This window comes from Sinocyclocheilus grahami, unplaced genomic scaffold, assembly GCF_001515645.1.
Source record: "Sinocyclocheilus grahami isolate Dianchi unplaced genomic scaffold, SAMN03320097.WGS_v1.1 scaffold870.1, whole genome shotgun sequence".
Taxonomy (NCBI): domain Eukaryota; kingdom Metazoa; phylum Chordata; class Actinopteri; order Cypriniformes; family Cyprinidae; genus Sinocyclocheilus; species Sinocyclocheilus grahami.
Window position 1 is genome coordinate 399,351 of NW_015506049.1, and position 13,253 is coordinate 412,603.

General features: G+C 36.1%; 2 protein-coding genes across 2 annotated transcripts; both read left to right on the forward strand.

Moving 5' to 3' along the window:
* The first annotated feature begins 1,206 nt into the window (after positions 1-1,206).
* Positions 1,207-5,445, forward strand: LOC107563355 (FAD-dependent oxidoreductase domain-containing protein 2-like). Its single transcript, XM_016248209.1, has 6 exons — positions 1,207-1,235; positions 1,642-1,893; positions 2,219-2,551; positions 3,766-3,992; positions 4,186-4,356; positions 4,835-5,445. Exons 1-6 carry the CDS (start codon positions 1,207-1,209, stop codon positions 5,047-5,049), a joined length of 1,227 nt encoding a protein of 408 aa, XP_016103695.1. The 3' UTR covers positions 5,050-5,445.
* Positions 5,446-7,551: 2,106 nt separating this feature from the next.
* Positions 7,552-13,180, forward strand: LOC107563363 (ankyrin repeat domain-containing protein 54). The gene is made up of 8 exons (XM_016248222.1): positions 7,552-8,194; positions 8,661-8,708; positions 8,792-8,890; positions 10,782-10,853; positions 10,961-11,008; positions 11,139-11,263; positions 11,581-11,688; positions 12,837-13,180. Exons 1-8 carry the CDS (start codon positions 7,831-7,833, stop codon positions 12,909-12,911), a joined length of 939 nt encoding a protein of 312 aa, XP_016103708.1. The 5' UTR covers positions 7,552-7,830; the 3' UTR covers positions 12,912-13,180.
* Positions 13,181-13,253: the final 73 nt, after the last annotated feature.

Consider the following 13,253-nt stretch of genomic DNA (forward strand, 5'->3'; position numbering starts at 1 on the left):
AGCACTGGGAGAAATTCCGGTGACCTGGCAACTGATTTGAATATATGTGGGATTATTAGCAGAAATCATACCATGTGTCATATACTCACAAGGACCGTATGCTTGGAAATAATATTTCACGTCTTCGAATGCATTCATTATTTGTATTGCACCAGCCACCCAATATGCTTTGTCCTTTTGGTACTTTTAATATAAAACAAAGTCTCAGCTTTCAAATTCTTTCAGTTTTATAGTGAAATACAAACAATATGTCTTACAATTATGTGTTTTTCACGCTCTTTATTAATGTGGCGTGACAGATCGCTGTGAATCAATCATCTTTTTGATTACAATGAGACATTCGTTTCATTAATTTATACTGGGTTTTTTTCATGCCTCCTGATGTTCCTTCACGTTTATATCGTGCTATAACATCTAATAAAGAGGAAAAACACATTTATAATTTGTATTTCATGATAAAACATAATTTGAAAGCTGAGCTGTGTTATATTAAAAGCAACAAAGCACAAAGCTTATTGCGGTTACTGGGTGTCTGCGCTACAAATAATTAATGGATTTGAAGACAGAAAATATTATTCCCGATCATTTATTATACCGTGCATAAAACAGCTTGTGAATTGTCACTTATTGTTGTTATCAGAAAAGACAACAATATAACTTAAGTTAACGAGTTGAAGCCCACTTCAACCTTTAGAACGTTTTATTGCTGGTTTTAATTAAACACATGTGAAGAAAGAAAGGTTGGATGCCACAGACTTTTTTTTGCAGAGTAGGTGGTGGAATTTTCACATTAATTAATGTTATTCATGCAATATACTGGCCTTGCTACAGCTTTATTCTCAAAATATAATGACTTTAATCTCGTATTGCTACGACTTTATTCTCAAAATATACCGACTTCAATCTCGTATTGCTACAACTTTATTCTCAAAATATACTGACTTTAATCTCATATGGATACGACTTTATTCTCAAAATATACCGACTTTAATCTCATATGGATATGACTTTATTCTCGAAATTTTGACTTTATTCTCAAAATATAATGACTTTAATCTCGTATTGCTACAACTTAATTTTTTTTATTTTACTTTATATTTAATTTAAAATGATTTATTAAATTTAACCTTTAAAGGGTTAGTTCACCCAAAAATGAAAATTCTGTCATTAATTACTCACCAGGATGCGCGGCGTGATGATGACATCATGATACTGTCGTCAACGCGCGTCCACAAGTGACGCAGTAGAGACGAAAATGTGGAATAAAGTCATTATTTTTGTTTTCTTTTCGCAAAAAAGTATTCTCGTAGCTTCGTAACTTTACAGTTGAACCACTGATGTCACACGGACTACTTTGTTGATCATCTTGGTACTTTTCTGGACCTTGAACGTGGTAGTTACCTTGCTGTCTATGGGAGGGTCAGAGAGCCCTCAGATTTCATCAAAAATATCTTAAATTGTGTTCCGAAGATGAACGAAGGTCTTACGGGTTTGGAACAACACGAGGGTGAGTAATTAATGACAGAATTTTCATTTTTGGGTGAACTAACCCTTTAATTAATTTAACATTTATTTAATAATATTTTCAAGTGCTTGTCATGTCTCTTTGAAATACCATTTCATCGCTTTTTGTCTCTATAGTGTTCTGTTGGTGTCCACTGGCCTTTGGGTTTCTCAGCAGGTGGATTTTCTTGGTTCTGACCTAGTGGAGGGTTACGAGTCTATGCCCACTGATCCTGAGGAGTTTAAAGACCAGGCTGTGTTAATCCTTGGCAAAGGAAACTCCGCCTTTGAGACAGCACAGAGCATCTTGGGTAGAGCGAGCCGGATTCACTTGTATAGTCCCAGCCCAGTACGGCTTGCATGGCAGACACACTACGTTGGGGACCTCAGGTGTTTATTCCACCCTGTCCAACTTTTTGCAAAATGAATGGTTTCAAGTTTGCTTATAGCTGCAACCAAAATGCACAAGTGATTTATCCAGGTTTCACGTGAGGGCAAATATTTCCCCAAACAGATTTCACAACAGGTTCCAAGTTGGTCACTCGAATTTGCCACACTGACCAACAGAAAGCTTCTTGGTTTGAAAGTGACCTTTGTGTGAGCTGTGCTTCATGCATTGCTACACTATTGACAGTAGACAGAGGATCTTTTGTGCCCACAATATTTTGCTAATGTGATTGCACCTTAAGTTGAAATTAACATTTCTCTTTTGTAGGACAGTAAACAATGAGCTATTAGACACTTACCAGCTGAAATCTTTAGACGGCCTAGTGGAGGGAAGACTGGAGGATATTGCCATTGTCCGTAGAGAAAAAGATGGAGGGAAGAGAAGAACAGCAAAGAAAATAAGTCAAACATCAACAGAGGGAAAGGAGCAGCTGCATTTAACTCTTACTGAACTTCTTGATGACCAGAATGGCAACAGCATTTCAAAGGTCACTAGGCAAAATCTACCTGGTTACCACACTGATGACTTCTCACTCAGACAGCCATATGACAGAGTGATCCGATACCTGGGCTTTTGTTTTAACTTCTCCATTTTTGATGGGTAAGATCAACAATTGAAATGATGAATATCCCCAGTTATTTTACATTGTAATAATATTTAACTGTATTACTATTTTACTATATTTTTGGTTCTTGGGGACATTATTCTACTGCGAGGGTAAGAAATGTTTTAAGGGATGCATGTACAGTACAATATGTGGTAACACTTTACAAAAAGGTTCATTAGTTAACATTAGTTAACTATTTTAGATAACGTGAACTAAGAATGAACAATACTTCTACAGCATTTATTAATCTCAGCTAATGTTAATTTCAACATTTACTAATGCATTCTTAAAATCAAAAGTTGTGCTTGTTAACATTAGTTAATGAATTAACATGAACTAACAATGTACAACTGAATTTCATTAACTAACTTTAACAAAGATGTATAAATACTGTAATAAATGTATTGCTCATTGTTGGTTCATGTTAGTAAATACATTAACTAACATTAACTAATGGAATGGTAAAGTGTTACCCAATATGTTGTACTTAGTTGTCAATCATTCAGCTGATGAAATTTGGGGTTGATTCGATTATTTTTGGAAGAAGTCTCTTACGCTTACCAAGGCTGCATTTATTTGATCAAAAATACAGTAAAAACAGCAATATTGTGAAATATTATTATAATTTCAAATAGCTCTTTTCTAATCTAATATATTATTAAATGTAATTTATTCCTGTGATGCAAAGCTGAATTTTCAGCATCATTAATCCAGTCTTCAGTGTCACATGATCCTTCAGAAATCATTCTGATATGCTGATGTGCTGCTCAAGAAACATTTATTAGTATTATTATTGAAAACAGTTGTGCTCCTTAATATTTCTGTGGAAACTATAATACATTATTTTCAGGATTATTTGCTGAATAGGAAGTTCAAAAGTTAAAAAGAACACATTTGAAATAGAAATCTTTTGTAACATTATAAATGTCTTTACTATCACTTTTGATCAATTTAATGCATCCTTGCTGAATAAAAGTATTAATTCCTGTTTAAAAAAACAAACATTTTACTGAGCAGTCTTTCCAAATGTCCAGTGAACTCTAAACTCGTGGGTTGCCAAAATTGTATCCGTCTTCCGACCTTGACAACGTTGAACGGACTGTAATTCTATCCCTCACGGCCTGTTTTCATTTATATCAAATTAAATATGGCTACTGTGATAACTGTTTTTTTCCTACACAAATCTCTCTCCTCCTTCTTTCCACAGGTCTTACTGTGAATATCTGGAGGAGTTTCCTCTACAGGCCTTGCCCCAGCTGTCTGCTCTATCTGGACGGCCCCTTTCAGATCATGGTCTTCTGGTCTTGGTCATGCAGTATGGACTGAACCAGACTGATACACTAGGACCAGGTCGAGCTGAGTCAGAATGGACCAAAGCCTGGAGGTCCAACTTCCTCCATCCGGTCCTGTACTACTACAACACACTACCTACAGGTGAAGAGCTGCTCTAACATGTTCTGTTGATTTCTATATAGTGGATACAGAGCAAAGTAATTCTTAATCTCACATATGTGGACGTGTATGAGATTGGGATGTTGTTGAGAAAACATTTTGGACTATCCTGTTCCTGATATTCTATCATAATCACGTACTGGAATATGAAAATCAGTGTGCTCTGTTTCTCTAGAGAAAGATATGAGACAGCGTCCTGTTAGCTGGCCACTACCACGACCTGAGGCCGTTCATCACATGGTTGAGGACTTCCTAACTGAATGGGATCAGCCCATATCACACAGCCAACCTCTCAGACGCTTCCTCGAGCACTGCCTCCAAACTGACCTCAGGGCCTTTTATGCTGGTCAGTACAGAAATGTTGTTCTTCTGAGACATTTTTTGAGTGCCAATAATTCTCAAATTCTCAAATTAAATGCTGTTCTTTTAAACTTTCTATTCATCAAAGAGTCCATAAAATGTATCAGTTTCTACAAAAATGTGAAGCAGCACAACTCTTTTCAACACTGATAATAATAAGAAATGTTTCTTGATCAGCATATCAGAATGATTCCTGAAGGATCATGTGACACTGAAGACTGAAGTGATGATGCTGATAATTCACCTTTGCCACAGTTATTTACGACAACGTTATTACAGCTATTTTAAATTGTGATCATATTTTTTGTATGCAATGTTTTTACTGCATTTGTGGTTAAATAAATGCAGCCTTGGTGAGCAAAAGAGACTTCTTTCAAAAAACAGCATAGAGGAGTTACTTTTTGCAGCTTTTCTTGCAGGACTTAATAATCTATTATGTGCCTCTGTGTGTCCTTCTTCTTCAGAATCCTGTTTCCTTCTGTCCCTCACCAGTCGTACCCCACCCCTCTTCTGCCGTCAAGGTTATTTAAGAAAGCAGGGCATTGTGGGAAACAGCCACCTATGGCAACATGCCCGTGAGGCAGGACTTACGGCAGATCATCAGGGAGACACTTCAGTATCTGAATACCTGAAACATGCTGGCGCTGCAGTTGTTTCAACTATGAACTTTGACCTTTGAAGGGTATTAATGGTAACAAAGACCAAATCTGTCCTGCTAAAATCCTGTTAATCTACCTCCCATTTCTCCATTTACTTACATTTCCATAGAAAACGTCCCACATCCAGCATCCTGAGACTACGATCAAACATACAGTTAAGTTAAATAATGAGTATTTGCCTTGCCATAGTTTTTAATAAGCCAAAGTATAGATTTATATACTGTTTTATGGTGTTGGGTTTGGTGTTGCAACACAATGCATAACTAATTTTTTATACAATTGTTAAAGGTATATCAGAAAAGTTTTTTCTTGGTTTGATATGCATGTACATCCCATCTCAATAATTAATTACAGAAAGGTGTGTCTGGTGGTTATATATTTTGTAGCATAAAACGTCATTGTAGTCTTTTATGAAATTAACAATTTTTTTTTTATATAAAAAAAGACTAAACATATTGGATATTGGAAAGAGTTAAACTATGAAACATGTATGGACGGATGTATATGTGTATGTGTGAATATGTATATTTTTTTTAGTATTTATTGGTGTAGTATTATTGAATATGTTTTGAATATCTGCTTTTATATTTCTTGAGTATTTTATCTTTCAGTGCACTTTCTGCAATAATTCAATCTCAGTATTGCTAAGCAGAAAATGAAATAACCTTCAAACTCAAACATTTGTTCTCAAAGAAAACAACATAAAAATTCAGTCGGTTTTGTTTGTCATGTGTAATGCTGTCAAGATGTGAGCTAAGCATTGTTCTGAGTTCCTGATTTAATCCAGAGTAGGAAATATTATGCACACATCTTTTAGCAGATTTAGCATGTGAATTGTTAAATTATTTGAATATATTTTTACTTTTACATTTTGACCCTTGTGTAAGTTTACTGAGGGCCCACTAGTGGGGATTACATGTGCAAATCATAACGAACATAAATGCAGAAATTTTCAATAAATTCAAGACCCTAATCATTTTCATACAAAAATAATCAATAAATAAAATAAGCCAGAAATCACTTTTTCTAAAAAAAAAAATTTATGTACGTATATTTACTTCAGATATATTCTGAGTAATAGGAAATCATTGTTTTTAGGTACTTGGATGGAAAAGGGTATATGGGCAGTAAGTCATTTGATGGATAATTTTGGTAATTTGTTGCATTACAATGACTTTTGTGATAAATTTAGTTTCAAGTGCCCAATTAGAGAATACAATAGAGTGATGAAGGCCATCCCAGCACCCCTGAAAACAATGATTCAACCGTTTGTAATGTACTCTAACTCTCAATCAGAAATGAGATCACTTTGTATTGAAGGTATTAATTTAAATAGCAAACCGTTTTCAAATAAGTTTATTAGAAAAGTATTATCCTAATCAACTGAAAAGAAAATATGTTCTGCAAGACTTCAGTGAGGATGAGGCGGAAAAAATAAGAAAGCGATATTTATCATATCCAATTCTTCCCAAGGCCAAAGAAGTGGCATTTAAAATCTTAAACGGCATGTATCCATCCAATTGCTTTTTACACGAGAGATTTCATTGGGAAAATAATTCATGTGGATTTTGTGAGAAAGACATTGAAACTTCATTGAATTCTTTCAGTGTGAATTTGTATATGAATTTTGGCTTTCATTTCAAAGTTGGATACAATCTAAAGATATATCGCTGCATCCTTTGAATGTGACCTCAATTAAAGTTGGAGTGTTTATAAATGATAAACATTTAGAATTTTTTATAAATAACATAACATTGTGTTAGGCAAACACTTTATCCATAGATGTAAGTATGTAAAGGTTAAACCCCATTTCACTGGATTGAAGAATGATTTGAAGTTATTTGCAAAATCCTTTCAATGGATGATGGGCAGAAACTTCTTTCTGCTTTGGATTTATACATGTTATTAGATTAAGACCCTCACCCCCTTTTTTTTTTTTGAATTTTTAATAAATAACCTGATTGTGTTAGGCAAACACTTTATCCACAGATGTAAGTATGTAAAGGTTAAACCCCATTTCACTGGATTGAAGAATGATTTGAAGTTATTTGCAAAATCCTTTCAATGCATGATGGACAGAAACTTCTTTCTGCTTTGGACTTATACATGTTATTAGATTAAGACCCTCACCCCCTTTTTATTATTATTATTATTGGCAAAATCCTTTCAATGGATGATGGGCAGAAACTTCTTTCTGCTTTGGATTTATACATGTTATTAGATTAAGACCCTCACCCCCTTTTTATTATTATTATAATTATTTAAAAACATTTCTCTGTATTGTTTTGTTTTTCTTTAAATGCTGTTTCAACACGAAAAAAAAACTGATTTATGATTGTTAAAATATGCCTTAAGTGTTTGTATTCGAATAATGTTTAATAAAAAAAATTACTACGTTATGACGATACGTTCTCTGATTGGAAGAGCGCTTTAACAACATCGATGTTGATTGGCTGCCTTGGTCAAGATGAATTCAGACTAAGCAATGCAGACGTGTTTTACTGAAAACAGGCGCAAAACATTGAAACAGCGCCATTTTGGCTCAAACAGACTCAGACAGAGTTCGGCGCTTGTCAGAACACGGAACGGTTTGGATTCAACATCACAAAATTAAATTACAATGAAATTAACGCAAAAGCAACGTTTCTTTATTTAAAGCTTAGCTCGAAATGCAGTTTTGAAGAACACTGCTAGTGTAATAATGCCGCGTTAGGTTTGTGCAACAGCTACAGTATTTACAATCTGGCGGAACGTTACTGACATTTACATGTTGACCTTAGTGCAGTAGACGCCTTATTAGTATGGACGTGTCGAGCCCGCTTGTTGCCGCCGCCTCGGATGGCGACCGGTCCAGTTCGGAGGGAGAGTACACGGTAGCGAACGGACCTGCGGTGAGAGACGGCGAGAAACGGGAGGAGGAGACGCCGATGGAGGCTGCAGGTGCGGTCGGGTTCAGTATCTCCCGTCTGGACACGCTGAGCGCGCTGAGGCTCAACCGAACCCGACCGTCAGCGGACACGGAGCTCCGGTACCTGCACTTGTTATGGCAGCCCGGTGAGCTGCTGCAGGCGGGACGGAGCTCGCCGGGCAAGATCACATCGAGTAGGGTGAGGCGGCTGGGAAGAGCCCGGAGGAACATGGGGCCCATTGGAAAAGACCTGTATGGTGTGTGCATGAACAGACTTATCAAAAAAAAAAAATAATAATAATTTTATATATATATATATATATATACAGTGGGTACGGAAAGTATTCAGACCCCCTTACATTTTTCACTCTTTGTTATATTGCAGCCATTTGCTAAAATCATTTAAGTTAATTTTTTTTCCTCATTAATGTACACTCAGCACCCCATATTGACAGAAAAACACAGAATTGTTGACATTTTTGCAGATTTATTAAAAAAGAAAAACTGAAATTTGTCCATCTACTAATAATTATATATAAATAAATCGTTTTTTACCGATGCAAATATGTTATAAAAGATGCATCTTGATACAAATGCCAATATTTACTCATTAACATTTAACATATTCTGAAGGTTATGCATCTCCTTTCATTTTGTGTATATATATATATATATATATATATATATATATATATATACCAATTCCTTGTTTTCTCCTCCAAGCTGTGAAGAGGCTCAGAGAAGCTGCCAACTCCAATGATATTGACACAGGTGAGAATCATCAGCATGACAATAGTAGTCACACTTGATGCTAAGATTTGAAATGATAGTCGGTTCACTTTTTGCCTTTCTAGTTCGTAGATTGCTGGAAGAGGATACCGATCCTTGTGCTGCTGATGACAAGGGCAGGACAGCCTTACACTTCTCTTCCTGCAATGGCAACGAGAGTATCGGTAAGCTCAGACAGAATTGTTTGACATTAAAGGAGTAGTTCACTTCCAGAATAAAAAATTCCTGATCATTTACTCACCCCCATGTCATCCGAGATGTTCATGTCTTTCTTTCTTTGGTTGAAAAGAAATGGTTTTTGATGAAAACATTCCAGGATTTTTCTCCTTATAATGGACTTCAAATGGTGGCCAACGGACTGAAGGTCAAATTGCAGTTTCAGTGCAGCTTCAAAGGGCTCTACATGATCCCAGCCGAGGAATAAGGGTCTTATCTAGTGAAACAATCAGTTATAAAAAAAGGAAAATTATATACTTTTTAACCACAAATGCTCATCTTGCGCAAGCTCGACTTCTTGATATTATGTAGTCACACACACGTGACATAGGCGGAAGTACCGACCCAGTGATTACAAAGTGATCGTTAAAGAAAGTCAAACGCCCTTTACAAAAAAAAGGTAAAACGATGTCGGACGATTTTGAAGTTTGAAGAAAATGAGTGGAGTTTTTCACACTACCCTACCTTTTTGAACCGGGGTACACAGATGAAGAGCTAACCGCGCGTGACCTTTCCAACGTGATTACTTAATGCATGACGTGCAACGCGGATGAGCATTTGTGGTTAAAAAGTATATCATTTTATTTTATTTTTTTAGAAAATGACTGATCGTTTCACTAGAGAAGACCCTTATTCCTCGGCTGGGATAATGTGGAGGCCTTTGAAGCTGCATTGAAACTGCGATTTGACCTTCAGCCCGTTGGCCACCATTTGAAGTCCATTATATGGAGAAAAATCCTGCAATGTTTTCCTCAAAAATGTATTTCTTTTCGACTGAAGGAAGAAAGACATAAACATCATGGATGACATGGGGGTGAGTAAATTATCAGGAATTTTTTATTCTGGAAGTGAACTACTCCTTTAAATTTTCATAGTGGCATTCAGTGCATGAAAATTAATTTTATTGGTGCCAAAATATATTTAGTCACCTAAGACGCACCGAAAATATATAAAAGTCATTGCATTGCATAACAAAATCCTCAACAAAAACATCAAGTGGCATATATTTTCAGTGTAAACATGAGTTAATTTTTTTTTCATCAGAATAGTTTTGGAGAATGGATCCTCTGCAGTGAATGGGTGCCGTCAGAATGAGAATCCAAACAGCTGATAAAAACATCACAATAATACACCAGTAATCCACATGACTCCAGTCCCATCAGTTCCAGTCAGCTGTTTGGACTCTCATTCCGACGGCACCCATTCACTGCAGAGGATCCATTGGTGAGCAAGTGATGTAATGCCCAATATCTCCAAATCTGTTCTGATGAAGAAACAAACTCATCTACATCGAGGTGGCCTGAGGTAAGTACATTTTAAGCATATTTTAATTTTTGGGCTTTTTTCATTTTCGTTTGAACTGTTCCTTTAAGCGTAATTATCCGAATACTTTTTGAGTCCACTGTATTTCACTGTTTTCCACTATATTTGAACTCTTTTTACTTTCTCTTTTCATCTCTCAACAGCTGATAAAAACATCACAATAATACACCAGTAATCCACATGACTCCAGTCCCATCAGTTCCAGTCAGCTGTTTGGACTCTCATTCCGACGGCACCCATTCACTGCAGAGGATCCATTGGTGAGCAAGTGATGTAATGCCCAATATCTCCAAATCTGTTCTGATGAAGAAACAAACTCATCTACATCGAGGTGGCCTGAGGTAAGTACATTTTAAGCATATTTTAATTTTTGGGCTTTTTTCATTTTCGTTTGAACTGTTCCTTTAAGCGTAATTATCCGAATACTTTTTGAGTCCACTGTATTTCACTGTTTTCCACTATATTTGAACTCTTTTTACTTTCTCTTTTCATCTCTCACCACTTTTAACAATGTAGTTCAGTTGTTGCTGAGTTATGGTGCTGACCCAAACCAGAGAGACAGCCTTGGAAATACACCACTGCATCTGGGTAAGGATGTGCAGAAGCAAATTAGTTTATTCACATAATAATGAACATAATTCTGTATAATTAAATCTATGGTCAAAGCTTATGGTGAGTTAAATTGCCTTTCACAGCTGCCTGCACCAACCATGTGCCTGTCATCACAACCTTATTGCGGGGAGGTACGATTGATTATGCATCTCAATCTTACTCATCTGAGATTTTTCTGCTATTTCTTAACAAATCAGTACCTCCAATACCATTCACAAATCTAATTTAGTACTAGTTCATAGATTATAAACGTCCCCTTAGGTGCCCGTGTTGATGCTCTGGACCGTGCTGGAAGGACTCCTCTTCATCTTGCCCGTTCAAAGCTCAACATCTTACAAGAGGGAGACTCGCGTAGCCTAGAAACCCTCAGAGGAGAGGTCACACAGGTGATTAACAGATGACTGAGAAACTTCATGCACATAACAATTTTATCTGCAGATTTGGAGCCGAGACTGTGACGTTCATGCTTCTTGTGAATATTTCTACTATGAAGATTACTTGGGGTAAAAGCATCTGCCAAATGCATAATGTAATGTAGTGACTTCTGGGTAAACATAATGATTCCTAATTTTGTGTTTATGAGACAGGCTGATAAGGTTTATGTAATGTGCCCCGCCCACACTTTTCCTATGCTCATGTTGTACATGTGTATATATGTACTGTAGTGCCAAAATGAACCAGGGATCCCTGAATATGTCTGTAGATCATTCAAATGCTGCGGGAATATCTGAATATAATGGGACAGAGTGAAGAGAGAGAGAAACTAGAGCACATCTCAAACCAGCTGCAGAACACCCGCACCAGAGAACAGGTAACAGCTGCTGAGTTCATGTTCATGAGTTCATGCTCATTCCCTTTGATATTTTAAAGAGGACTGTTCAGTTCTAAGGGCTACAAATGAAATATTTAGTATATAAACTCTTTTATAGAGATGCATTGATTATAAAATTCTGGCCTTTTTTGATAAGCCAGTGATTATTTTTATGTTATGGCTGAACATCAGTAAACCTATTGTATTTTACCTTGTTAAAAAAATAATAAATGTAAATGTATTTTTTAAATTAAAAACGAAATACAACACAGCTTGTATGCTACAAGTCAGTGAATAGTAATATTTTATGTTTAAGGCTCTAGTTTTTATTGTTGGGGCAAAATATGATGAGAAACGTACAAATGCAAGTTCCTCAAGCCTGATGTATCATATTTGATATTCACATTTTAACATGATTTTTCTAAAAGATGATGTCTGAATAATCAGGTAAACCTGAGTTGCTTCAGTCCAGTACATGTTAAAGCAATAAGCCCCAAGAAGCCGTGGTTTACAGTGAATTTATAACAGCTAAGGGGCGTTGTTAGGCATGACGCGAAGCGCCCCTTAGCTGTTATAAATTCACTGTAAACCACGGCTTCACGGGGCTGAATATTGCTTATTCCATATACGTAGTTAGGTTTCACAAAATAAAACAGCAAATAAACTGTAATGATATGAATAAAAACAGTATTCTTCCACCAAACAATGTAGTTCCTCAGAAAAAAGTGTGGTTGCAACAAAGTTTTTGCCAAGCAACACACAAAGTAAACAAAGGTGTGTGTTTGTAGAGTAATTTACAACAGCTTAGAACGCGGCTCAACCAATCAGAATCAAGGACCGGAACTCTCCGTTTTTGAATAATCTTTAAAATATTGTTTAATGGAAAATGTACCACTGAAGGGGATGTTTAGAATGGAACTGAAAGGCATTTTTCTTGTTAAAAAAGGTATACATTATCAATCAGATGACAGAAGGCATTGTAGTGCAAAGTAGATGAGGTTTTTCAGCAAATGTTGATGATTTAGAGGCCTTAGAAATTGGTGTATCAAATACAGTACAGTAGGCTTTATAGGGTTAATTCTACAATACTGTATGTTTGATACCACTGTAGCTTTGGGACATTGTAATTGTTTTAATATGATCCACAGGTGGACGAGGTGACCGATTTACTGGCCAGCTTCACGTCTCTCAGTATTCAGATGCAGAATATGGGAGACCATTAGAGATGGATGGAAGGAAAGACATGAGAGGATGAGACAACTGTGGGGTTTATTGGGAAATCAGAAATAACTATATATATATATATATATGTGACATGCCTACATATACAACACAACTGTAATTATGGTCATTTAAATCCAACTTTGACAGATTTTTTTTTGTTCCTGAAACAATTCTCATTTCTGTTATGCCTTTATTGTAGCTTGTTATGTCGCAGTTTATTGTATATTCATTTTTGTAAGTGACTGAAAGAGCCAAATAAATGACATGATGCCTAGAGTGTTTGTGGACTGTCTTTGAAGCAACGATGTAGCAACATTAACAATAGAGTATAAGCTGAGCAT